General features: G+C 29.9%; 6 protein-coding genes across 9 annotated transcripts; 4 read left to right on the top strand and 2 right to left on the bottom strand.

The window, feature by feature from the left end:
* Window positions 1–1,671, top strand: LOC143189544 (uncharacterized). The gene is made up of 2 exons (XM_076393847.1): window positions 1–473; window positions 563–1,671. The coding sequence occupies exons 1-2, from the start codon at window positions 59–61 to the stop codon at window positions 1,531–1,533; spliced, it is 1,386 nt and encodes a 461-aa protein (XP_076249962.1). The 5' UTR covers window positions 1–58; the 3' UTR covers window positions 1,534–1,671.
* Window positions 1,672–4,863: 3,192 nt separating this feature from the next.
* On the top strand, window positions 4,864–10,283 carry LOC143189560 (integrator complex assembly factor Brat1). 2 transcript variants are annotated; one of them, XM_076393848.1, is made up of 18 exons: window positions 4,864–5,152; window positions 5,327–5,499; window positions 5,552–5,758; window positions 5,821–5,995; window positions 6,055–6,253; window positions 6,311–6,569; window positions 6,744–6,889; window positions 6,945–7,065; window positions 7,131–7,326; window positions 7,386–7,530; window positions 7,585–7,789; window positions 7,842–8,014; window positions 8,071–8,186; window positions 8,270–8,379; window positions 8,486–8,718; window positions 8,779–9,057; window positions 9,819–9,926; window positions 10,002–10,283. In XM_076393848.1, exons 2-18 carry the CDS (start codon window positions 5,346–5,348, stop codon window positions 10,206–10,208), a joined length of 3,033 nt encoding a protein of 1,010 aa, XP_076249963.1. In that variant the 5' UTR covers window positions 4,864–5,152; window positions 5,327–5,345; the 3' UTR covers window positions 10,209–10,283. The 2 variants fall into 2 exon arrangements, with proteins under 2 accessions (XP_076249963.1, XP_076249964.1); XM_076393849.1 differs by having other exon boundaries at window positions 4,952–5,152; window positions 5,333–5,499.
* Window positions 10,284–11,607: 1,324 nt separating this feature from the next.
* On the bottom strand, window positions 11,608–15,201 carry LOC143189586 (transducin beta-like protein 3). Its single transcript, XM_076393852.1, has 11 exons — window positions 15,028–15,201; window positions 14,741–14,969; window positions 14,426–14,684; window positions 14,101–14,361; window positions 13,842–14,048; window positions 13,487–13,727; window positions 12,661–13,020; window positions 12,331–12,602; window positions 12,041–12,271; window positions 11,830–11,980; window positions 11,608–11,778 (listed from the first exon to the last, which is right to left on the bottom strand). The coding sequence occupies exons 1-11, from the start codon at window positions 15,048–15,050 to the stop codon at window positions 11,628–11,630; spliced, it is 2,385 nt and encodes a 794-aa protein (XP_076249967.1). The 5' UTR covers window positions 15,051–15,201; the 3' UTR covers window positions 11,608–11,627.
* Window positions 15,202–15,479: 278 nt separating this feature from the next.
* On the top strand, window positions 15,480–16,473 carry LOC143189654 (transmembrane protein 186). Its single transcript, XM_076393857.1, has 3 exons — window positions 15,480–16,025; window positions 16,081–16,256; window positions 16,310–16,473. Exons 1-3 carry the CDS (start codon window positions 15,719–15,721, stop codon window positions 16,427–16,429), a joined length of 603 nt encoding a protein of 200 aa, XP_076249972.1. The 5' UTR covers window positions 15,480–15,718; the 3' UTR covers window positions 16,430–16,473.
* Window positions 16,461–17,625, bottom strand: mRpS7 (mitochondrial ribosomal protein S7). The gene is made up of 5 exons (XM_076393856.1): window positions 17,553–17,625; window positions 17,357–17,481; window positions 17,091–17,270; window positions 16,796–17,030; window positions 16,461–16,733 (listed from the first exon to the last, which is right to left on the bottom strand). The coding sequence occupies exons 2-5, from the start codon at window positions 17,422–17,424 to the stop codon at window positions 16,515–16,517; spliced, it is 702 nt and encodes a 233-aa protein (XP_076249971.1). The 5' UTR covers window positions 17,425–17,481; window positions 17,553–17,625; the 3' UTR covers window positions 16,461–16,514.
* Window positions 17,626–17,758: 133 nt separating this feature from the next.
* Mkk4 (dual specificity mitogen-activated protein kinase kinase 4) lies at window positions 17,759–25,283 on the top strand. 3 transcript variants are annotated; one of them, XM_076393853.1, is made up of 9 exons: window positions 17,760–18,151; window positions 18,467–18,647; window positions 18,773–18,802; window positions 19,203–19,312; window positions 20,096–20,283; window positions 20,338–20,545; window positions 20,603–20,694; window positions 22,064–22,290; window positions 24,111–25,283. In XM_076393853.1, exons 1-9 carry the CDS (start codon window positions 18,130–18,132, stop codon window positions 24,274–24,276), a joined length of 1,224 nt encoding a protein of 407 aa, XP_076249968.1. In that variant the 5' UTR covers window positions 17,760–18,129; the 3' UTR covers window positions 24,277–25,283. The 3 variants fall into 3 exon arrangements, with proteins under 3 accessions (XP_076249969.1, XP_076249968.1, XP_076249970.1); XM_076393855.1 differs by having other exon boundaries at window positions 17,763–17,896; XM_076393854.1 differs by lacking the exon at window positions 18,773–18,802 and having other exon boundaries at window positions 17,759–18,151.
* The last annotated feature ends 234 nt before the right edge of the window (window positions 25,284–25,517 follow it).

The raw sequence follows: 25,517 nt of genomic DNA on the forward strand, positions 1-25,517 counted from the left end.
AGCAGGTTCATTGTTACCAGTGTCAGATAGCGACAACAAATTCCTGCAAATTTATTTTATGGGCAATTCACCACAAGAAATTGATCTGCGTTGTGCACATAACAATTTAGTAAAGAGGTCTATTGTAGAACAATTACAAACTTTATTTCATCAACACAATCAATTGATTATATTGTTTAAAACTGCCCTGGATCTGATACCATCCGATAATCACAAAATTGTAATCAGAGCTGATAAAACACCTGCAGGTCAACATACAAGACGTTTTAATGCACCAACTATTGATGAAGTTGCTATCGTTGTAGTTGGAGAAAATTTGAAATCCCGTGATATTGTTTTACATCGTCGGAATGATCAATTACAACGTATAAAGGAAACACACCGCTCATATGATGCACTGCAATATCCCATTATATTTTGGCAAGGCGAAGATGGCTACGATTTATCAATAAAAATGATAAATCCCATTACAGGTAACTAAAATATTAGTTTAGCTATGGCGATAATATCTCAGTCACTATATTATGTATTTGAATGTTATTAAAACAAAATCTGTTTACAGGTTCTGAAACCAACAAAAAAGTCAGTTCAATGAACTATTATTCATACCGCCTAATGATTCGGGAAAATGAAGATAATCACATATTGAAATGTCGGCGATTATATCACAAATATGTTGTTGACATGTATGTTAAAATTGAAACGGAGAGATTAACATTCATCAGGTTGAATCAAACCAAACTCCGATCTGAAGAGTATATTCACCTTCGAGATGCGATTAATACTGATGGAAATGCACAGAATGTCGGTCGGATGACTATTCTTCCAGCAACATACATCGGAAGCCCTCGGCATATGCACGAATATGCTCAAGATGCCATGTCGTATGTTCGTCATTATGGTACAGCAGATTTGTTCATCACATTTACATGCAATCCGCAATGGATAGAAATTAAGCAGGAGTTATTCCTTGGGCAATCACCCATTGATCGTCATGATATTACAGCCAGAGTCTTTAGACAAAAGTTGAAATCTTTAATGAATTTCATCGTAAAACATAATGTGTTTGGTGAGACACGCTGCTGGATGTATTCTGTGGAGTGGCAGAAACGAGGATTGCCACATGCACACATTTTGATTTGGTTGGTTGAAAAGATAAGGCCAAATGAAGTTGATGCAGTGATATCAGCTGAAATCCCTAATGTACAAGTAGATCCTGGATTGCATGAGGTAGTTATCAAAAACATGATACATGGTCCCTGTGGAACTCTTAATCAAAATTCGCCGTGTATGATGGATGGTAAATGTTCAAAACGATATCCACGGACATTAATATCGGAAACAATTACTGGTAATGACGGTTATCCATTGTATCGTCGCAGATCGACAGCAGACAATGGAAAATCAACAATTGTCAAATTAAATCAACAAGATATTGAAATAGATAATCGTTGGATTGTTCCATATTCACCCATTTTATCAAAGACATTCAAAGCACACATCAACGTTGAATCTTGCCATTCAGTGAAATAGATTAAATACATTTGCAAATATGTAACCAAAGGGAGTGATATGGCTGTGATTGGAATTGGTGCAGAGAATTCTAATGATGAAGTTACCCAATACCAAATGGGCCGCTATGTCAGTAGTAATGAAGCAGTTTGGCGAATATTTTCTTTTCCTATTCATGAGAGACACCCTTCTGTTGTTCACTTAGCTGTGCATTTAGAAAATGGACAAAGAGTGTATTTTACAGCACAGAACGCAGTACAAAGAGCTGCTCAGCCACCATCTACTACATTAACCAGTTTTTTAGAGACATGCCAAAACGATGATTTCGCACAAACATTGCTATATTCTGAAATGCCAAAATATTATACCTGGAATCAATCCTCAAGGAGATTTATACGACGGAAACAAGGAAAACCAGTTCCAGGATATACAGATGTATATTCCACCGATGCGATTGGCCGGATTTATTCAGTACATCCAAGCAATGATGAATGTTTTTATTTACGACTGCTATTAGTCAATGTACGTGGCCCAACATCATTCCAACAGTTACGAACTGTTGATGGTGAATTGTGTGGATCCTACAGAGAAGCCTGTCAACGTTTGCAATTGCTTGAAAATGACGCTCATTGGGATCAAACTCTCAATGATGCTGTAATATCATCACACGCTCATCAAATACGAACATTGTTTTCTATAATCATATCTACATGCTTCCCATCAAACCCAATTGATTTGTGGATGAAGTAATTAGGCCTGACCGCGCCCAATCGTCCAATGCATGACGCTTTTAACCAAGAGTTGCATCGAAAAAGACTGTATGATCTCAACGCTTTGAAAGAATTAATTCAAACAAATCTTTCACTGTTACATGAACAACAGAAGTATGTATTTGAAACTCTTATGAAAGTAACAAATGATGAAACTGGAGGGATTTACTTCTTAGATGCATCTGGTGGTACAGGAAAAACTTTTTTGATTTCATTAATATTAGCAACAATTCGCTCACAAAATAAAATTGCACTTGCACTCGCTTCGTCGAGAATCGCAGCAACTTTGCTTGAAGGTGGTCGAACAGCCCATTCAGCACTAAAATTGCCATTAAATATGCAAAGCAATGAAACTCCAACCTGCAACGTTTCGAAGAACTCTGCAATGGCAAAGGTTTTGCAGCAATGTAAATTGATTGTTTGGGATGAATGCACGATGGCACATAAAAAATCTTTGGAGGCTTTAGACAGAACCTTAAAAGATCTACGTAGCAATAATAACCGATTTGGTGGTGCAATGATTTTATTAGCAGGAGATTTTCGTCAAACATTGCCAGTGATTCCACGATCAACGCCAGCTGATGAACTCAATACATGTCTAAAGTCCTCCAATTTGTGGAAACATGTCAAAGTACTTCATTTAAGCAAGAATATGCGTGTCGAGTTGCAAAATGACCAATCTGGAAACATATTCTCTAAACAACTCATTGACATTGCTAATGGCAAATTTCCTATAGACATGTTGACTGGCTGCATTAACTTTCCTCAAAGTTTTTGTCAGTTAACTCGATCAAAAGATGAACTTATTCAGAAGGTGTTTCCAGATGTTTCTCAAAATTACAGAAACCATGATTGTTTGAGCGAACGAGCTATACTGGCTGCAAAAAACATAGATGTAAATGAATTAAATTTCAAAATTCAAGAACAAATTACAGGCGAATTGAGAATATATAAATCATTTGATTCGGCTACTAATCAAGATGATGTAGTCAACTATCCACCGGAATTTTTAAACTCGCTGGATTTGCCAGGATTGCCACCTCACACTCTTCAATTAAAGGTTGGATCGGTGGTTATAATGTTGCGAAATATCAACCAACCGCGTCTTTGCAACGGTACACGGTTAGCAATAAAAAATTACTAAACAATGTGATAGAAGCAACTATACTCAAAGGAAAGTATAAAGGAGAAGATGTTCTCATAACGCGCATCCCAATGATTCCGACTGATGTGCCATTTGAGTTTAAACGACTACAGTTTCCAGTGCGGCTTGCTTTTGCTATGACTATAAACAAGTCCCAGGGGCAATCATTAAGTGTTTGTGGTATTAATCTAGAAAACCCATCAGACCATCAACCATCAGATTTGTTTATCTATGCGCCAGGTAATCAAACAAAAGACATCGTATACCACAAAGCACTACAATGATAATAATAATAAACAACTTTTCAATCCTTATATATGTTTTATTTAATTATTTTTTATTCACAACGCCCTATCACCAGGGTGATGGTTCTGTTCAGGAGAATTTTTTAAAATACGTAGGCACAAAAACTGCCACATTACAAATCTTTTTGACAGGACGGAGTCTGTCGGGTCAGCTAGTAATGATATAAATTATTTACGGATTCCGAAATAATAGCTGTATCACACAAAACAACCAGATCATAAAGCACATGGAGGAACATCTATAATTATCCGTGAAAACATAAGACACTGTGAAAGAGAGAAATTCAGCGAGGAGGAATATTTACAAGCCACCAGTGTAACTACTGAAGAAATGCATGGGCCATTTACAATTAGTACTATATATTGTCCACCTAAACACAACAAGGCAGAACAATACCACGGTTTCTTTAACACGCTTTAATAAAGCTAAAGCGGAAGTTTACTCTAAACACTTAAAAACCGTATTTAATCCGTACCCGTCTGAAATATCCGCACAGAAGAAAATAACATAGTTGACATTCTTAACACTCCGTTTCAAATGGATCTGCCGCATAAGAAATTTACTGTTAAGGAAGTAAAACAAACAATACTTAAAGAAATCAATGATAAAAGCTGCCGGTTTGATTTAATTACTGGAACAATCTTGAAAGTGCATCAAATTAATAACATTTATATTTAATGGCATGCTAAGACTTAAATATTTTCCTAGACTTATTTATTTATGATTCTTTAACCTGGGAAAAATCAGAAGATGTCTGCTCTTATCATCCTAAAAGCCTGTTACCTGTCATCTCAAAACTTTTCGAAAAACTATACATTAAGAGACTAAAATTAATCGCAGAGGAGAGATATTAATCCGGACCATCAATTTGACTTTCGTAAGAACGTAACAACAGAACAAATACATAGATTAGTCAACCAAATTAACAAAAACTTAAACGATAAAAAATATTGCTCCGCTGTATTTCTCGATATTTCCAGGACCTTCGACAAGGTGTGGCACACTGGACTGCAGGTTAAATTGGAAAAGCTTTTACCTCATACGCACTTATACATATATATATATATATATATATATATATATATATATATATATATATATATATATATATGACCCCTGATGATAATCTGTATATACAGTTGCCGAACCTTTTAAAACAAACACTCCAAATAATATGTAAAGATAAACAATTTTATAAAAACGTAAAATAAATTTCCTTATAGTGACGTAAATTCATATAAAAAGTCACTTCAATTAATTACCAGTTTAAAAGGTGCGATAGAGTCAATTTATTAGGTTAGGTTATTAAAATAAAAACCAAACCTAATAACAGTTTGAAATTAAAGGGAAAAATGTTTTGCATCTCAGAATACAAATGTGCACATGCCTCCTTGTTTTTAATAGTGGAAAATTAATCTCGGTAATCAAATATCACTTATTTTTTCCTCTTCAAGGACGAGTTGTATTGTTTACTTTTTGTTCTCGTATATCTGGTATTGATAGAATATTACAATAACATTAATCATTTTTAAGTTAAATATTTTATTCCAGAAATACTTTTTGTATCATATGATTATACTTATGTATATATAAGTTTTAGGACATTTAAGTGAATGGCATACATAACAATGGCAATAGAGCCATCGGTTACTTCAAAATATAATGTAAAAATTGAGAAGGTACTTAAAAATTTGTTAAATCCTAACTTTCACATTAAAAATGATGTCTATTTGAATTTATTTATGACACATTTAACCTGTAAGAATGGTATGTTAAATATATAATATATACTTGATCATTTAGTTATAATATATTTTAGAAAATGGAGTAAGCTTGATTCAAAATAAACAACTAAATGATCACTTTTGTAAATGGATTATTCAGGCATCACATTTATGGCAGCAAAGTAGTGCTAAACCAAACCCAGATATTTTAACTTTTGCTTTAGGTCTTGCAAGCCAATTAAGTATAAATGAACAAGTTTTTGTTTCTATGAATAGTCAAAATATATATGAAGGTCTTGTTAGTGAGTTTAACTTATAAATATAACTTTTATTTATATGTATTACCACATTGTATATTTTATAGGTATTGCTCAAGGAAATGGGGATAAAGACGCAGCTATTATTGTTAGTTACATATCATTATTATGCTCATTTTTGGAGCATAAAAGTGGAGTTCAATGGGTGTTAGCAACAAACTACTGGGTTGGTATAACAGATCTAGGATTAAATGCACACACACTTTATATAAGGAAAAAAGCGTAATCATGGTTTTTTCAATTTATATTTTATTTTACTTTATTGATTTTAAATATTGCAGATATGAGTTTACTATTAAACTTTTGCAAAAGGCTATAAAGTTCAACAAAAGCTTTTGTGCCAATTTAATTGAAAAATTAAAGAAACCTTTAACTGACACACTAAGTACATATAGTAACAAAGCTACAAATTTAAATACAGAGATAGTAACTAGTGATTTATTTCACTCTTTACAGCCTACGTTAAACTTTTTATCAGAGGTAAATTGGTCAACTTAATAATATGCTTTATTATCTACGATAAAATACTGTTTATAGGTTACTGAAACCCTATTAAAGGATTTTGATCAAGATATTCTTAATCTGTTTCTCGAATCGAATTTATTGCAAGTTTTACAGAATGTTCTACTTCTGTCACAAAACCAGGAATTGTCTGCTCAGCTGATAATAATTCTGTTAAATATACTATTTTACAAGCTGTGTAAGAAACTACAGGGAATAAAAGTTATTTCACATGATGTTGTTTTAAATGAGACTAAAGTTTTCTTCAACATAATTATTTCTGAAATAGAAAAAGGTGAGTTAAATGATTTTTTATTAAATAAGCTCCATAAAAGTTGTTGTTTAATGTAACCCATTATTACTCCTAAAGTTACATTTACTGTTTTTCAAATAATTGTAATTAAATTGCAAAGAAAGTAAAAAACCATTTTTATATTATGAATAATCTATAACATGAATAATATTTCAGACCACAATAAATGTGTTTTAAAAATATGCAATCATGCCAATACACTATGGAGTTATACATCGTCACGTTTACCATTATGCATGAGAAGGGGAGAAATAATAGAGTTTCAGTATCAAATGCTGGTTCTACAAATGATGCCAATGACAGTAAGATTAATAGTAATAATAATAATAATATGATATTAAAGTAGGCTTCTTCTAGTTGTTAACTGTTCAGTTTTTGAAAGAAGTAAAAGCAGCACATATAATGCTCAGTGATGAATTCAGAAGAGATTACATACATAAATGGGTGAAACTAAGTGCAGTACAAACACTCAAATTATGTATGTATAAGAAGTTATATAAGCATTATTCTTATTATTATAAGATTGTTGAATTATTGTTGCAGGTTACAAGTGGAGAGAACCATTAATAAAAAAGAAAGATCTTATTAAGTTAGTCATTTATAGTTTTCAGCTGTTAAGTAAAAGCAAAAAATTATTTAATAAACACAAAGCAGCAGTACTCTTTCAATTACTAGTATATTTATTAAAAGACAGTTTAACAAATATGGAACAAAATCCAGAAGTAATTGTAGATACCAGGTTAATGTTATATCATATTAGTTATGATTAACGATTATCAAATACATTATTGTTTTCAGTTTCATACAATTCATAGATTCTTTAATAGATGCTATAATGGATATTGTCACATCCTTTGATATTACATGGAATGATAGCATAGAAACAATATCAGTTCTTCAATTAGCTTGTGAACTGTTAAATATTCCACTCCTGGTCAAAAAGGTATTAATATTCTTAACATAAACAAAATGTGATTTAAAATTATATTTAATGTAGGTTGTAATTAAAGGACTTAAACTTTTGGACGTTGCTATTTCAAAACATATGTCACCGGATATGGCTTTGCTACTAGATAATCATAAAGACTCTGTAGTTGCCCAAACTGGCAGCCTATTATATACCAAATGTCATGATGGAGCCTGGGAAATTAGGGATAGTGCTCTGGAAGTGCTTCGTACATTATCATTTAATGCCAACACCAGTAATAAAACAAATAATTAGTTAAATATAGGAATTCAAAATGTTTGTTTTAGGATTCCCAGCATTTAAAAATATTCTTTTAAAGGCTGAATTGCCACAGTTGGTTCTACAAATGGCCCTTCATGATGGAGAATACTATGTTCGAGCTACTGCACTCAAATGCATACAAGAACTAATTCCAATAAATGAAATATGGGAATTGTATTTAAAGATCAATAATTTTTTTGTATGTATGAAGCATATGAATATAGTCGTCTAATGATGGCAGTTCTTGATTTTTAGAATGATATTTTTAATATTATTTATAATGAAACAGAAGGAATAGTAAGGCAAGAAGCAGTTATCCTTATGACAAAAATTAGTAAGTTACATGATTTTCCGGATGTTATATTGCCCAGGTATTTATTTAATGCCAAGTTTTTTATTATTTTATTAATGATTTCAAATTGAAATGGCAAAATGTTTTCTTTTTTATTTCCAGGTTGTATGATGTGATGACTCACGCCACAATTGCCGATTTACATTGGGAAGTCAAGCTAAATGCTTTGAGCTTTTGGTCAAGAACAGTTGAAAATCTTTTAATTAATCAAGGTTACAAACACATTAATTATAACTAAAAGCCATTGCTGCATATATTTCATTATTCAAAATATTTTTCTCTTAGTCCCAAATTCTTTTTAAGATAGTTTATTATTAGGTATGATTGATCGCACATTTCCGAGCGTCACTTTTTCCAAGGAGCAGAAAAAAATAGTGACGTTAGATGACAACGAAATACGTAAACGTTTAGTAAAAGTTTTAAACCAGTTAAGCGAAATCGGCTGTTTGTCGGTGTTTAAAAATGTTATTGGAGAAGAATACGACTTGGAAGTATTAAATAAGGCTGTTGACCTTACTAAAAAGTTCGTCGGCTTATTAAAGCGATATAAAGTAATACTAATTTTGGTTATAGTATTGATCTGTCGTGTAAACTTTTTTTGTGTTATGCAGATTTCTTCTGACAATATAGATTTAGTAAACGCCAATTATTGTTCGTCTGTACCTACAACACCAAGTTCTCACAGTTCTTCAACGCCCTCGCCGCAAGAGCTAGGCGTAATAACTCCACCCAACTCTGTTGCTGCGCAAAATAACCCAAGAAATGAGGATGTTCCTTTTAATATGATAGAACCTAATGAAGTACCATTACCAGCTCACAGCCCAGAATTATCTAATAATCCAACACATTCGCCGTCAATGGAATGTGAAATTGTTGAAGGATTTGATCCAGTAAGTAAAAGCATTTTTTATAATTGTTTGTTACTATTAGTGGTGTAATTCGTTTTATTATTTATGTAAGTGCGTTTATTACTACGTGTGTTTTAATACAGTAATTAAAGATTACTAACAATTTTTATTTTAATTTTATTTTGAGATGCACTAATAATTAAGTTAATGAAGGTAACAATGAAATATATAGTTTAATTCTTTCAGATTAAAGTAAGGCTTATTTGTTTGTATGAAAATATAGAAGATGAGGGATACCTATATAGAGATAGGTTTTTATAGATTTGAGACTCTGGCTATCGCTTATATTTGAACTAGTTCCCGGAATAGAGCAGAATAGTTTACGGTATAGGTTCGTCTAAAATTGTCAGTTGAATATCGAATATGAGCAGCGTCGTTTAATTTTGAAGAATGTTTTTCTCAAATGAATAGATCCGATAAAATAAATTACATCATCAATATATATTTTATTAACACATATATGTCAATTAAACGAAAAGTTCTGTTTAGTTCATTGAAGTTTTTAAGAACATGCTGTATAGGTAAAAACTCATGAGTTACAGAAGTTATATATGTAAGTGATTATTTCTCCTGTTGATAAATAATGTTCTGGTCAGCAAAAAAAGTTAAAAACGAATGTGGTTCATGTATTTGAAGCAGTATTTAAAGAAATCCGTTGTATAGTTTGATATATTTCGATAGTTTCTTTGATAGTGCTATTGAATTGCATTTATATATAATGAAATAAGTATTTCTGTTTTCAGAAAAGCTCAAACGGTTTTAATGCTGCAGAAGTCGATAAAATGTTAGATGACATTCTGAAAACTAACGATATGGGTCTACTACAAAAAATATACAACCCAAGTGATCAGGTAAGGTGTTACTTAATATATTCTAGACTTAAATATTTTTTCTTTTGCATTACATTGTTGTTTTTATTTATATAGATGAAACATAACACAGTAAAGATGAAGACAAAAACATACATTCCTCCTTCAGAATACATATTATTTGTATACGAGCATGTAGAAAAGCAAAAGAGTGAACAAAAGCCAGAATCATTAAATAAATTAGATGAGTTTGATTCACTTTTGGATGATATACTGAAAGAATACAATGAGTCATCCAATATCAATAATATGGACTGTTATTAAGAAAATTAAATTAATTTAATCTATATACATATGTGATAAATAAAATGTTACCTTAAATAAAACTATATGTTATTATTTCTGCTATAACTATATGCTAATATTTAATTGGACAAGGCATTTCCAAAACTAACTCGTATCATATGTTATCATTTCCAATATTTTAGTAATGCTTTTAAAAAGGTGGTAGTTATAAGAAGGATGTCTTGGTATTATGAATTGATATTCAATAAGAGAAAATGCTGAAAGATAAGGTGTGGATAATCTTTGACATGATCACAGAACATAGAAATTTAGCATTGAGTGTATCTATTTTATGCACATGATCTCCTCCGCATCTAGTCTCCACGCACGCGAGTTTTATATAGGTTTTACGAATTGCTATATTGTTTTATAACATGTTAATCAGGATCTCTTAGTAAGTGACTCAACCAGTCGCTGGTAAATATTGATATCATTAAAACTCAAGTAGGTTATGTATCGAGATTATATATAGTCTAGTGTCTGGCGAAGGATGATGTATCTGTATACATTATAGGCTCTTATCAGCTCTCATTTATATTAAGATGGAATTGAACGTACAGTGTCGCTTCAATAAGTCACCACTTCTTTCTTTTAAACGAAATAAACTAAAAGTTTTCTGTTTTAAAACCTACAGGTATCATAACTAACGCAGTCGGTAGGATTCCAGGAGATCAATAAGTTGTTAATTTTTGTATTCACTCAGCTAACTAGAATACAATTTATCAGGAAAAGAAGACAGGTTGACGTTGGACTGGCAATCATTCCACAGTTAGTTGCAACATTCCTTGATATAGTTAAGAGGGTTTCAGACAAAAGTATCGCAGTTCAAGCTGTAAGCCTATCAAAAGATGGATAGAAGATGCTCAAAATCCCCTAGTCATTACTTATTAGAATTATCCATGCTTTGAAAAACACCTACACTATTCCAGTATGAGTGTCGCTGTTAAGGGTCTAATGCCACCAAAGACGGATTCGTTGAAGTTGCCGTGAGCTAATATGCATTAAAGCTGAATTGCAGTAGCTCAATTGCTCAACCATAGATTATTATATTTGGTGTCCCAAAAACTTGGAAAACTATATATAAAACTTCTATAGAGTGTATACCATAGAATCTCAAAGTCAACCTGCAGACGGAGGACGTCAACTGAAGTGAAATAAATCTGTGATAGCTGATTTTAATAATAATGTGAATACTGATTGATTTTAATAGTAAAAAGTTAGTTCCATTAATGAATTTAATTGTGGTGTAGCATTCAATTCATCAACTCTTACCCGTCATTAAGACTGACTTCTTCAGTTTTGTGATATAAGAAAATTAACTTGTAAGGACAAACTTTTATATAACTCTCTATGGAAGTGGGAAATAAAAGACAACTGAAATGTTAAAAAACTATATTATTATCCAGTATTTAAAGCTCTTGCATGTGGCTGCATACAGTTTACAGTATATGTTAAAAAATTAATATCTTGTTTCAGATGTGTAATCCTTTTCAAATGTTTGTCAGTATAAGGAAGTAAACCTTCCATCAGTTTACTCAAACCTACAGGCCTAAAATATATTTTAGTTATCATGTTTTACACATCAAAATAAATTCATTACCTAAATTCTTTAGTTTGTAGTTCATTTAGAAGAATATTCAGTATTAATTGAGCAGGATGACAATTTTTACTATTTGTATTCCATGCCAGAACACAATTCAATAGGCTTTCTTTCTGATCATTCCTTAAGGATTTTATAGCTTCACCAAGACCTGAAATTGATATGAAATTTATTAAAAATCTATGTCTTAATTAAAAAATCAATAAAGTACCTAAATCTCCTTTTCTAATAATATTTTGTATTATCTTTAAAGTTTGTAACGGCTTGTTCAACTTTAAAGCTAATTTCAATGCTTTTATTAAGTCATTATTTTGCAAGTAATTGTTTAGTTTTTGTTCTGCTAAAGTTAATTCTTCTAATTCTTTTTGTCTTGCTTGTTTCTGTTTCTCTGTTATATCTTTCCATCTAACCATACAAGAATCACTACCACCTGTAGTAAACTCTAAAGAAAGGAACAAAAAATATAACTTTCATTATGACAATAAATCAAGGGAATACTACCTGATTCATCATAATTTACTGCTAAGGCCCATATTCTACCATCATGTTGGTCTAATGTACATTGACACTCAGAGTTCTTGATATTAAATAATTTAATTAATCCGTCTGCGCCAGCACTAAGAATTTGTAAACCTTTTGATAGAAATTCGACCCTCAATACACTGGACTCGTGGCCATCTAATGTTTTTAAACAACTCATGTTTACTACTGACCATAATTTGATACTGCAATCTGCTGAAGATGTCAGTACCACTTGATCTACTGGGGAAAATCTAAACAATAATAATTATGAAATATTTATAATTTGAAACAGTTAACAGTTAATCTTACCTTACACACCAAACTCCCCTCTTATGCCCTTTGAGAACACCTAGTAATTCCAATTTGTCGTTCCATAATTTTACAGTTTTATCCTGTGATGCACTAGCTATTAATTTATCGTTCGGGCTTATTGATACTGAATTAATTTCTTTTTCATGAGCTATAGCTGTGTAGATGCAATTTAAAGATATTATTTTTGAAACATCCTCTGTAGTTTCAAGTTTTTTTAATTTTTCATCCATATTTTTGGGAAATTCCCACAGTTTTAAACAAGTATCCTGACCAGCACTAACAAAATATAATGAAGACTGATTTGAAAATGAAACTGACCCAACAGAACCTGTATGCCTTTTAGCTACACCTATACATCTGAAAAATAAATAATTAAAAGATATCATTTTCTGCAATCAATTTTTAAATAAAATACTATGATAAATAAATACTATGGGATGATGGGATACATACATATTATCAATAAAAGTTTCAGCTAAAACTATTTTAAATGAATAAAAAAAATCAACATAAATAAATGAATATTATATAAAAGGGATGAAATGTCAAATAATAACATACTATGTTATAATATAACCATTACAGTTACACATTCAGAGATCAAGACAGATGTTTATAATTTGTTAATATATATGCCTATAGAATTATATTATTTACAAGCCGCGAAGAGAGCAATATTGGATATAAATAGCAGAAATATTTGAAAATGAATTCTTTTTTTGGGTAAAATGTAGAGAAACATCAAATTAAAGACCCTTAAAACCAGTTATTAGCAATATAATGATTGAAAGGGAATACTGAACTAGCGATGTTTAATACTCACTTAGCTCCTGTTGGAAATATGTACCACAGCCTTACACTATTGTCTTTTGATGAAGATACCAACAAATCTGGATAGTTTTTACATGCATCCAAAGAAAGAACAATATCTTCATGACCCTTCAATAACTGGCAACTCATTGTGGCAACAGTGTACAACTTAATGTCATTTGAATTAGTAGCTACAGCTAAATGTGAGTCACATTTTCCAAGATATTTAATTTCTAAAATTTCATCTGAGAAACCTAAAAGTTGTAATAAAGCATGTGTAAATTAAGAAAATTATAACTTATGTATATATTATATCTCAAAATATTTTCTATTCTTTGGCCACAAAAACTATTTTTCATAATACTTACCTATAAACTGTTTTAAACAAATAAATGATTTTAAGTGATATATAATAATATTGTGATCCACTGTTATTACTGCTAAACTTTTTGATTTAGTATCAAAGATCAAGTTCGTTATAGATAATCCTCCTTCTTCCACAGCCTTTGAAACTAGAGAATTTGTTTGTGCAAATACCTGCTTGGCCTTAGAAAGATCCCAAACTTTGACAATACCTATTAGAAATAACGTTAATATGACTGTTATAATATACATGTCTTACTGTACCATTTTCACCACCAGAAGCAACATAAATGCTATTTGGATCTGACTTAAATCCAGGTAACTTAAATTTTATAGGCAAACTAATTATCACTTCAACAGCTTCATATACAGCAACTGTTTTTAAGGCTACTGTTTTATTAAAATGCCATAATATTATAACTTTATCTCTACCACAGGAAGCAAAATGTTCATTATCATTTGCAAAAGCAATTGAGGTAACCTTACTGTAATGACCATCATAGACAGCCTTGATGTTACCATTTTCTAAAATAATATATAGAGGGTACAAGATATTTATCCCAAATGATAGTTTTAATAAAAAAATTACCTAAATCATAATGATTAATTTTTCCATCATCTCCTGAAGCAAAAACACTATTTTCTGTAGGATGAAATTGTAAAACACTTATAACTCCTTGGCATCCTTTTAAACATAATATGCAAGCTTGATGCTGTAAGTCCCAAATTCTGATTGTACTATCGGAACCACCAGAAACTAACTTTATGTCTTTCAATAATAATTTAGATATAGGTCCTTTGTGTATATACTTCCACATTTTCTCAAGTTCGCCATTTTGATTCCACAACTGAAATAATATTATTTGGTATTGCAAACTAGTAACTTGTATAAATAAAATAGTACCTTTAATAAACCACTTTTATGAGATGTGACAATCTTATTCAGATCAGTAGTAAAAGTCTGAATTGAATCAGTTTCATCTTCATCGTTTCTTCCAATTTTGCCAATTACATTACCTGTTTCTATACTAAATTTATTAATAAAAGTATCAGTCTGACAATATAAAGTATCCTCCAACCACTGTATATTTCCTCCTGTATAAAATGCCCCATATTTTGATTCCGCCTCGAAACTTGAATAATTTTAAATATATCGTAGTTATTCAAATGAATAATAAAAATACTACTTACTTCTCTTTTAATTTAGTTATCATGATATTATTTAACTTTCCTTAGAAATACTTTTTATGTTATATACATATATATATATATATATATATATCAATCAACCCAACAGCTTCTAAAAAAACCTGGTAGCCGTATTCAAAAGACAGAGAAACTTAGTGAGGTTATGTTTACTTCCATTTTATATTTAGGTTAGACCTATATTTTGGTAATGTGTTATAGAGATGTGGGTCACTTAGAAAATATTATATATCCATATTTAAATATAATAAAATATAGAATAAAAAATATCTACTTTTTTAAAAATATTTTGATATTTTTTTTGATCAACTATGAAAAATATCGATAAGTAAAAATTTGGGAAAACTAAAAAAATATAGATAAGTACAAAAAATATAGCTTTCTGTAAATATTTTAATAAATCTACATGAATCTTAAAAATTAAATGTTAAAAACGTAGTTTCAAAGGATTATTATTATCAATTTCTCATATATTTTATTATGAATATTTTAATTTTTTAAAAATATCGGCAAAAAATATGGATATATCTGCAAAAATATCGATATTTTTTCAGTACCACTAATGTGTTATTATATTATTAATTTTTTTATGGTTATTAAAGGTTATGTTTTGTTCACAGAATATTTTATGGTTATGTATTATGTTAAAGCAAACCAAATTTATCTATGGTAGAAAATGTTAAAGCACATAAGCCATACTCTTTTTAAAAATACTTTTATTGAAAAATTAAATCAAAAATCAGTATCAACTTTAATATGCTTAAATTTAAATAAAGTAAAATATGAGGAGCCAAGAAATATTAATTCGAATTCTAAAGATTATGTCTGTGTATATAGTTTTCCATTTATTCGACATGTATCAATAGTGAATAGATTAAAATTTTATCAAACGCTTGTTACAAGTTTATCATTACCAACTATGGCGGTATTATCACAACAAAATATTTTACCTATGGAATCTTTAATAACAGGCAGTATAGTTGGTATGTGTATATATAGTTAAATATATTTTTATTCGTGTATATTTTATACTATTAGGAGGTGCTCTTTGTGCTGCTTTATTATCTACTGGATATTTTATAAATAATTTAATTGGTTATATTTATTATAACCAAAAAACAGAAACAGCTAAAATATCATATGTTGATTTTTGGGGAAAAAGAAAAAATATAGAAATTCCGGTTGTTGATATAGTACCGATATGTGACACAAAGGTAATGGACACCACCTTATATGATTAAGTTTTATTTACAGCATATTGTTTCAGCCAAGCATACATGATAAATTATTTATTAGTATTCAAAGATATTCAACAAAAGATACTTTGAAACTTAATTTAAATTATGGTGTAATTTATGATACAGATAAATTCCAAAAAATATTGTAATCCAGCTAGTTACTTCTACAATAAAATTACATTTACAACAAAAACTGTTTCTTATTTATTTTTATTATTAAAAATACATGATTATTTAGCTCCACCTATAATGTGCATAAGCTCTATTTGCTTCACATTGTTTATGTAAATCTTGTTTCTTTTTTATAACACGGCCACTATTATTTGCTGCATCTATGAGTTCTTTTGCTAACTGATCAGCAAATTTAACAGTACGATCTTTTTCCTTTGCAGCTTCAATTAACCATTTCATGGATATAAATTGGGATCTCTTATCTGTAATGGGCACTGGTACCTAAAATTATAAGCATAAAATATAAAAAATAATATATTATATATTCTGAACATAAAAAATACCTGGTATTTTACTCCACCCCTTTTTATTCCTGTTAACTGTAACAGGGGTTTACTATTTTCAACAGCCTTATAAAATATAACTTTAGGATTTAGTTCTATATTATTTTTATCTTCCTCATTTTTAGTTTTATGAAAACGTTCCAGTTGAATCCTTTTAACCTTCTCAAATGTTTTTTCTAACAAATCACGAGCCAGGGACTTTTTTCCACTTTTCATTACATAGTTTGTGAATAGACTTTAGGAAACAATTATTTAAGAATATTGGCTTCTAGTATTGATCTGACACTAATTATACCTTACAAGAGGATCATGCTTTGATGAACAAGTATGGTCACTGAATGCTGCTTTTGTTGGTAAATGGGCATATTTTGATATTTCACCTTTTTTTTCTAATTCTTTTTGATCTTCTTTTCTATATATAGGTTCTATATAATAATGTGGATACTGTGACATACCATTTAGTTGAATAAAAGGACTAAAAAGTAAATGTTAAAGAATGATTAAGGTTAGATGATGCTTGGGAATTTTTATTCATATAAAAATAAAACAAAAAAAGCTTACCTAAACAAATGTATTTTAGGTTTAAATATTAGATGTTTGGTAGTAGAAATAGTTTTAAGGGCTGCCATTCTCAAATATATTTCATCAAATTTATTCAAACGCTTGATTAACCTAATTCGGATAAACTTAAAATTGAAATTGTAATGTAATGATACTGCCTAATATATAGACATAAATTATGATTGTTTTAATAAACCTGATCTATTTTGTCTTTAACCAGAATTCTTGATCTATCTTGATCAGAATCTCTTCTATGTCCTTGATTTATAAATTTTTAGGCATTCCTAAACTTTTAAAGTATTATCGATAAATTGTATGTATGTTATCGATATTCTGATATCGACAGTTTTTACAAATTTCCTCTATAAACTATAAACCTCTTGCCATATATATTTTGGGTTTCATTGTTCATGTATTATTACTTGCAATTATTCCTGTCTTTTGCATTAGAAACATATATATGGAATGATTTGCTTTATCGATAATATAATACATATATATTTATAACTTCAACCTGCGCAGTGCCATGTTTTCGTTTAGGTAAATTATAAAAAAATTGGAAGTTGCTTTGATATTTCTTAAAATTTCCAGTTGTATTACAAAAACAAATATATATTTGTTATATATATACGGAAAATAAAAAATGCTGGAACTGAGATATGCTAGTAAAATCTGTTTTTAATTTAGTGAATTTTTATAAGACGTGATGTGTATTAAGTTATAATAATTTTTGTCATTTGTTTTTCGTATTAAAATAAAGAACCTCTGCAAAAATGGCAGATCAAAATAATCCAGGTAATTATATGGGCGATTAATACTAAATTAATTTGTTTTACAGTATATTGTGTTTTATTTTTGATTCTTAACATTTTATAGATAATATCAGGGTGGGCCATGAATACAGCTTTTGACAGGTTAAGAATTAAAGACAATAATTAATCATGAATTTATTATAATTTAAATGTGTAATTTATTAGTTTATATTTTATATTTTGTCTATTGATGTAGTTTGTGGCTACATACATAATATATATATAAATATATATATATATATATATTATTTATATTTTCAATTTAAATTTATTTATATCAAGATTAATTGTTTGATAGCACCAAGGAAACCACTACTAAAAATGGATTTTCCTCAATCAAGTAATGCAGCACCATTTAATTTTCGTCCTCTGGGAGGAGCTATACCCAGTGAGAAATTAGGGACTGCATCTTGTTCTAATCGTCCCAAAATGAGCTTACCAATTACAGCTAAAAAGGACCCAGCAATTAACAGAACACCGTGAGTAATCCTTTGTAACCTTCTTTATTCAGTAGTAGTAGAAATAAGAATATAAATATTTTGAGTGATATTGTTTTTTAATTTACTGATTTCAAGACATGTTTTTGACAAATATATTTTTACAGTATACGTCAGGTTGAGAGAAGCAGACTAAGGTAAAATGAATATATGGTGTGTGATTTGTGTTTTGATAGATTTGTTTAATGTGTTTTTAATTATGGTGTATGTTTGCAACTAGTGACTGTATAAAACTATACTTTGCAGTAATGGGGTTAGGTTTACAATAGGTAGTTTAGATAAAACAAATATCTTAGAAAACTTAATTGTTGGGTAATTTAATATTGCCATTTAAATAAAAATAGCTGTTTTTTCAATTTTGAAAATTTTAAGTAATTGCTGTTTATATTATACCTTATTAGTTGAACAACATACCTCTAAGATTCTTTAATCTTATGTCAATGTGTTTAAGAGAATACCTCATTCAATTAATGTAATTATGTTTTTTATTAATAAACATGTTGCTATATAATCTTATACTATGAAATAATTTTTTAGAGAGCCAAAATTAAAAATATCTCATTCAATGAACTCTACAGGAAAACTGCAAATAGGAGGTACAACATATGATTTTACATCTGATGATTTACAAGACTTAGGGGAAATTGGTATGTACTGTTATTGTTACATTGTAAACTTACTTTAATAACCCTAAACTGAATATTGAAATAATTCTATGCTTTTGACACTAGACATTAATTCTTGATAGTGCCATCTGTTGATCATAATTTTAATGTTGGAACATCCAATCACAACCTAATGAAGCTGTTGAATGAAGTTGTAAAGCCTTTGCATAGCTTTGAAGGGACCTGATGGTAATATATTGGTTTGCTGAAAAAGGGTCCTATGTGCAATATTGATATTACATATGAAATTTGCAACTATGACATCTTATAGAATGAGATTGTCATTGTTGAGGTGTATGTGTTGCTTCACTTGGCTTATGTAGGGTTTAATACAAGTATTTTTTATAGAAGGAAGACGAAATAATGTTTTAATGTTATTGTTTAATTATATGGGTGTTGATATAAGTAGTGTGGATAATTCACAACTCCTCTTTGGGCTGTATTTTCTAATTGATTATAAGCAACAATGTTATATCTGCAAGGAGTTTTCTTGTCAATTAACCAATGTTCAGATTGATATGCTTAGGAGGCGTTTGATATCATTTCCATGTTGATCACTCGATAGTCTACACGTTTCACAATTTAATATTTATACCTTATACCTAATACAGAGTCAGATATGATGGTAGTAGAGGTACATGCTTCAAAATTTATCCATCTTAAGTGGGTTTAATTATTAATCCTTGAAGTTTTACTCAACTAAGATACATTTATGTACTTACACAGTACTTTAAATTATTGGACTATAAAATACGTAAATTTTAGGTAGAGGTGGCTTTGGCACAGTTAATAAAATGGTGCACCGAAAATCTAATACTGTGATTGCAGTGAAGAGGATAAGATCAACTGTAGATGAAAAAGAGCAAAAACAACTTCTTATGGATTTAGATGTTGTTATGAAAAGTAATGAATGTAACTATATTGTACAGTTTTATGGTGCACTATTTAAGGAGGTTAGAAGTAATTGTTGTTAGAGATATATGAATTAACATTTTAATTCATTTTAGGGTGACTGTTGGATTTGTATGGAGTTAATGGATACTTCTTTGGATAAATTTTATAAATTTATTTATGAAAAATTAGATAAGAGAATACCAGAACCCATATTAGGGAAAATTGCCTTAGCCACTGTGAAGGCTTTGAATTATTTGAAGGAAAAATTGAAAATCATACATAGGGATGTAAAACCAAGTAATATTTTGCTAGATAAGAAAGGTTTGTTCCACCAAGTTTTTTTTCTTTGAGATAGTTTATTTGCAAGCGAATTTGTAGGCAACATCAAATTGTGTGACTTTGGAATTTCTGGACAATTAGTTGATTCAATAGCAAAAACTAAGGATGCAGGTTGTAGGCCATATATGGCTGTAAGTATTGTTTGAATTTTATAAGAAGTAATGTTTGATTTCCCATGAGTGTACTTTTTTTATACATCCCTTTAATATAGCAGATGAGCAATAACTCAAACACTCAATAATGAAAACATTGCCTTAATGTAAACAAAAAATTGTATCATTGAAAACACAAATGTTACAAAAAAATATTCAAAATACGCTAAAATATGCAAAGGCACTTAAATCAAGAAATAGCAGTGAAGTGCTTGAAAGGGCTAGAATATTTAATGACAAACTGAAAGAGAAGTGAACTGAAAAATAGCACAAATTTACAACACTAATGAAAGTTATTGAAAAATGCGACCAGAAAAATATATGCGGCATTATTAATAGAAACATTTGTTTCAGTTAAAAAGCCAGAAAAACAATGAATAATGTTTCACAAATAAGTTCATACAAAATAAAGCCAGTTATAATAGGACATGTTCCTCAATGTCTTTGTCCCTCAGGGATGACAATGATTTTGTAATTCCAAATGTTCTATTAATAATTTAAATATAGATATATATTTAATTTATGGGTAAAAGATTTTCTAATGGAATAGAACCTTCCAACAAAAGTGTTGGTACTGTTAGATAATGCATCTAGTCATTCTTTAGAACAGCAACTAAGGAGGGAGAATGTCATTAGTCCAACAAATGGGCCATAACATAAGACTTACAAAACAGTACTACCGAAAGTTTCTACTTTCATTCTGAAAACATCTGAAGCTCTGAAACAAGTAAGAAGCTGTTTTAAATTTGTATATGACCCAGAATGCTTTTAATCTGTCGATAAACTAAGAAATGTTGGAACAATTTCTTTTGTACCACTTATGAATATGACGATGTTTCGTTAAGTGTAATTACGGAACAATTGTCATCGAATCCAATATCTTTGTCAGAGTTTTCTTGGGTGTTGTTAACCTGCTTGAACATTGTTTGTACTCCAGTTGATATTAATTTATGAGAACAAAGGTAAAAGGACGAATGATAATAAGGAGGAAGATATGAACAGTGAAGACAATCAGGATCTTCTTATTGAAGTTAGAAAGGTAGTGACTGCCGCACGATCTTTTTATGAAAAGATATTTCGGTTCTTCGGAAATTACGGGTTTCGTGGAACGAGAACCGTTCAAAGAAAGTTCAAATATAAAGGGCTTAAGGTATACAAGAAATATTTCTGATGTGAACTATTACAAATGAGGACCTATTTCGTCACAATTAAAATATTTTAGTTAATATTAATTATAAATGTATAAGCACAGTTTGTATAATATACACTTTTTTTCCTTATTTAATTTAGCATATTTTTAGGTTAGATTATATAATTTTTAATTTTTGGTGCTAAAATGAATTTTTAGCCTGAAAGGATCGATCCTCAAACTGCAAAAGGATATGATGTCAGGAGCGATGTGTGGTCTCTAGGCATAACACTTATGGAAGTAGCCACTGGCCATTTTCCATATAAACGTTGGTCGAGCGTCTTTGATCAGTTGCATGAAGTTGTTAACGGCGACCCACCACGTTTAACAACGAACCATAACGCCAATACTTTTACGAGCGAATTTGTTAACTTTGTCAACACTTGGTAAGCATTACTTTAGCTGTATAATTAGCCTGTGAATACATTTTTATAAAATTGCATCACTAAGGGAGTATTCTGGTTTAGAATTAAAAAAAGGTTAAGGAAAAAAAAAGGGAATATATCATTCAAAGTATTTTTCGATGTTCTAATTTAGTATTTAGTGAAGAGGCAGCTAATATAGTCTGATCGGATAGAAACGAAAAAAGCCGATAGAGATTCCCTGATTACCCCTAGGTCAGATTCTCCTATGAAAACATCCTTATTCTTAATATTACTACTACTGCTTACTGTGCGAATTGTATACAGGGAAGAAAATAGTGTTAAAATTGCAAATTTTATAGCAGTGTGCATTTTCACTACAAACTTACTTTTATTTCAAAATTATAATCTTACGGGAATAACAACTGGTCCAGAAGCTCTTTGAAATATGAACTTAAATGAGACTAGCTCTAACGTTATATCCAACAATTGTTGTTGTAAGTGGAGGACTCATTGTGTGCAGCAGCAAGTGCAGATTTAAATAATGACTTTAGAATTCATAAAGAACCAAAGCAGAGCAATTGACGGATCGCCTGCTATTGTAAATCTGAACGGTATTCAGATAAAGGGAGATCAGGTATACTTGGGATGAGTAAAACAAGAGAAGAACGTTGACATAAACGGATGTTGAATGAATCAACTTCAAAAAAGACATGTATCAATATCATAGAGTGCGATCTGAAAAATAGGAGTCTAAAATTTTCCGATGCAATCAATCATTAACAGTGACGATAATTGGTATACTTATACAGCTAAAGATTGACGATAATGATACTGACTAAAGAAAAACATTTATATCCTTAGAGTGCCAGAAAGTTTACAATTCGGTTAGCATTATACCTCAAGTTCTACCCAAATAATATGCTTGAAATTTGCCTTAAATCATCTTTATAGATGCCTTTATTGTTCTAACTTTATCTACAATAAAATAATAATTTTTGCTGTTAAAGAAAAACCTATAAAAACATGTAAAAATAATTGATGTTTTTACTCCTTCGAAGTATGGACTTTAGTAGCATCTTTAATCATTAAGAATTTAACTCTGGATGACTACATGGTTTAAAATAATGTCAATCAGGGTGCCCCATTTTTTTGACACCTCAGTTTTTTCGGACTGTTGATTGTTTTTTGAAGAATTAATAAATAGCTGCTGATTGATTACAAAAATCTTGTTAGTTTCATTGTTATATGTTTCATTATATCATCTATAATCAAGTAAATGGGTTGATCTTTTAAAGAACAAAACAGTTCAATTTCTTCTTTAATTGAAAGGAAAAGAGACTTTAACATGTGTGTTTGAAAATTATCCTAAAAATAAGAAAAGCACATATTTACCTTGCCTTTATATAAAATACACTTACCTCAACTTCACTTCCAATACTTTCTATGATTTTAACTAAGGGATCGATTATTTTTACATTATTCCTATTAATAGCTTGTTTTAAGTCATATCCTAATTTCTTTCCAACATTTTGATAATGATCCAACGTATTGTGAAGTGTTAGAAAACAAACTCTGCTTTTTTCATAAAAAAACTGTTTCAATAAATGTGTTATAATAAAATTAGAGATAATGTCTATCAGGGCGCCCCATTTTTTTGACACCTCAGTTTTTTCGGACTGTTGATTGTTTTTTGAAACATTAATAAATAGCTGCTGTTTGATTACAAGAATCTTGTTAGTTTCATTGTTATTAATTGTACTTGAGAAAAAAGTGTGCTTCTAGACCAGAATATCTGCCTTATATTCAATATATGACGGTACCTAAACTCTTCGTAATTACAGTTTAATTAAGCAAGAAAATCAACGTCCAAAATACAATAAGCTTCTACAGGACCCATTTATTCTACGCGCTCAACAAGAAAAAGTTGACGTTGCCACTTACGTCACTGAAATAATGGATGAGATGGCCAACAACGGCATTAGCGCATTTACGACCAACCAGCAGTAATGACCTGATCAAAAAAATTAGAAGGGTGGAACACTGTTTTGATAGCACTTTGTAGCCGAATCACTAAACAAAAACACTACAATGTTGTAAGTGATTAATTATAATTATATGGCCATAAATAAACTTGTACTTAGAAAGGTCTGATGTTGAAGTGTCATTGATACATGTTTTGTATAGAACAAATCCTATTAACTGAGTATGTTATGTGTTTTTAGAGTTGTGCAAAATACAAGGTATATTTTTGTACCTTTGCTGTAGATAATAGTAAACTTATCTAATAGAGGATGTATATATAAAATCAGTTTAACACCAATAAAACACCCAAAAACTATCAATTAGTTTATACATGGGTGTAAGTTAAATCCCTCTAGCTAGGTTCAAAGTTAAGGAATATATTTAGTTTCTTTAATACATTTTTGAACACCTTGTAAAAAACTCAGGTAACAATCATAAAAGCATGGGATATTTATTTCTTACAAGTTACTAAATGACATTTCTATAATTTTTGCTAATATGTTTGAAACCATTTTACACAGTATAGCGTGCTTTATATGAACATAAAATAATTTAATTTACCTTAAAGGTCGTTCCACCCTTTATTTACCATTTTACTGTTTCACTGTTATCCTGATTGTTTTTATTGTAATTAAATAATATTTGTATTTATTTCAAATTTAATTAAGCTGATACCATTTGATATTGGCTTACGATTTCGAAGCTTTTCTATTTTTATAAGCGAATAAAAATATTCATTATCAATTTGAGTGCTAAGTACATAGGGATACTTGATGTGTTACCTTAATTTCTAAAATATTTTCAAATTTTTATAATATGCATGGGTTGCTCATTTATAAAGTTTTTCAAATTGATTTCCCAAACATTGACATTAAAAAATGCTATTGTATGTTGAAACGTTTTTTTACATTTTGTAAAAAGTTAATAAATTATATATAGTTTTTTGTCATTAACATGTAAAAATATTAGTAATAAATGAAGATTACTATAAATACACATTGTTTAAATCTAATTTAATTACCACAGCTTACTGATAAATGCCATAAAACCATTTACCCTCGCCATACTCCAAAAACTTGTGCCAGCAAGTAATAAGACAAATCTATGGCTCTCATGTGAATATCTTCTTATGTATAAACTGTGCTAATGAATTTATGATTATATGGTTTAATAATAATAACGTTTACTGGAGTGAATACCAGAGTCAACTCGGCTGTATAGGCAAA

Source organism: Rhynchophorus ferrugineus, unplaced genomic scaffold (assembly GCF_030347505.1).
Source record: "Rhynchophorus ferrugineus isolate W39M unplaced genomic scaffold, kcgeb_rfMv2 rfM1, whole genome shotgun sequence".
In the NCBI taxonomy this organism is placed as follows: domain Eukaryota; kingdom Metazoa; phylum Arthropoda; class Insecta; order Coleoptera; family Curculionidae; genus Rhynchophorus; species Rhynchophorus ferrugineus.

What these genes read in the sequence shown, in the direction of transcription:
- LOC143189586 (XM_076393852.1), bottom strand. Translation starts at nt 15,050, where the DNA reads ATGATAACTAAATTAAAAGAGAA. An exon ending in ATATTTCCAACAGGAGCTAA is followed by an intron (nt 13,021 to 13,486) that starts GTGAGTATTAAA and finishes TTTATTTTTCAG; the next exon opens with ATGTATAGGTGTAGCTAAAA. An exon ending in AGGGGAGTTTGGTGTGTAAG is followed by an intron (nt 12,603 to 12,660) that starts GTAAGATTAACT and finishes ATTATTGTTTAG; the next exon opens with ATTTTCCCCAGTAGATCAAG.
- LOC143189544 (XM_076393847.1), top strand. Translation starts at nt 59, where the DNA reads ATGGGCAATTCACCACAAGAAATTGATCTGCGTTGTGCACATAACAAT. An exon ending in AATGATAAATCCCATTACAG is followed by an intron (nt 474 to 562) that starts GTAACTAAAATA and finishes ATCTGTTTACAG; the next exon opens with GTTCTGAAACCAACAAAAAA.
- LOC143189560 (XM_076393848.1), top strand. Translation starts at nt 5,346, where the DNA reads ATGGCATACATAACAATGGCAATAGAGCCATCGGTTACTTCAAAATAT. An exon ending in TAAAGATCAATAATTTTTTT is followed by an intron (nt 8,015 to 8,070) that starts GTATGTATGAAG and finishes CTTGATTTTTAG; the next exon opens with AATGATATTTTTAATATTAT. An exon ending in GCTTATTAAAGCGATATAAA is followed by an intron (nt 8,719 to 8,778) that starts GTAATACTAATT and finishes TGTGTTATGCAG; the next exon opens with ATTTCTTCTGACAATATAGA.
- LOC143189654 (XM_076393857.1), top strand. Translation starts at nt 15,719, where the DNA reads ATGTTAAAGCACATAAGCCATACTCTTTTTAAAAATACTTTTATTGAA. An exon ending in AATAACAGGCAGTATAGTTG is followed by an intron (nt 16,026 to 16,080) that starts GTATGTGTATAT and finishes TTATACTATTAG; the next exon opens with GAGGTGCTCTTTGTGCTGCT. An exon ending in TACCGATATGTGACACAAAG is followed by an intron (nt 16,257 to 16,309) that starts GTAATGGACACC and finishes ATATTGTTTCAG; the next exon opens with CCAAGCATACATGATAAATT.
- mRpS7 (XM_076393856.1), bottom strand. Translation starts at nt 17,424, where the DNA reads ATGGCAGCCCTTAAAACTATTTCTACTACCAAACATCTAATATTTAAA. An exon ending in AAGCATGATCCTCTTGTAAG is followed by an intron (nt 17,031 to 17,090) that starts GTATAATTAGTG and finishes TGTTTCCTAAAG; the next exon opens with TCTATTCACAAACTATGTAA. An exon ending in GGGGTGGAGTAAAATACCAG is followed by an intron (nt 16,734 to 16,795) that starts GTATTTTTTATG and finishes TTATAATTTTAG; the next exon opens with GTACCAGTGCCCATTACAGA.
- Mkk4 (XM_076393853.1), top strand. Translation starts at nt 18,130, where the DNA reads ATGGCAGATCAAAATAATCCAG. An exon ending in GGCAGATCAAAATAATCCAG is followed by an intron (nt 18,152 to 18,466) that starts GTAATTATATGG and finishes ATTGTTTGATAG; the next exon opens with CACCAAGGAAACCACTACTA. An exon ending in CCAGCAATTAACAGAACACC is followed by an intron (nt 18,648 to 18,772) that starts GTGAGTAATCCT and finishes ATATTTTTACAG; the next exon opens with TATACGTCAGGTTGAGAGAA.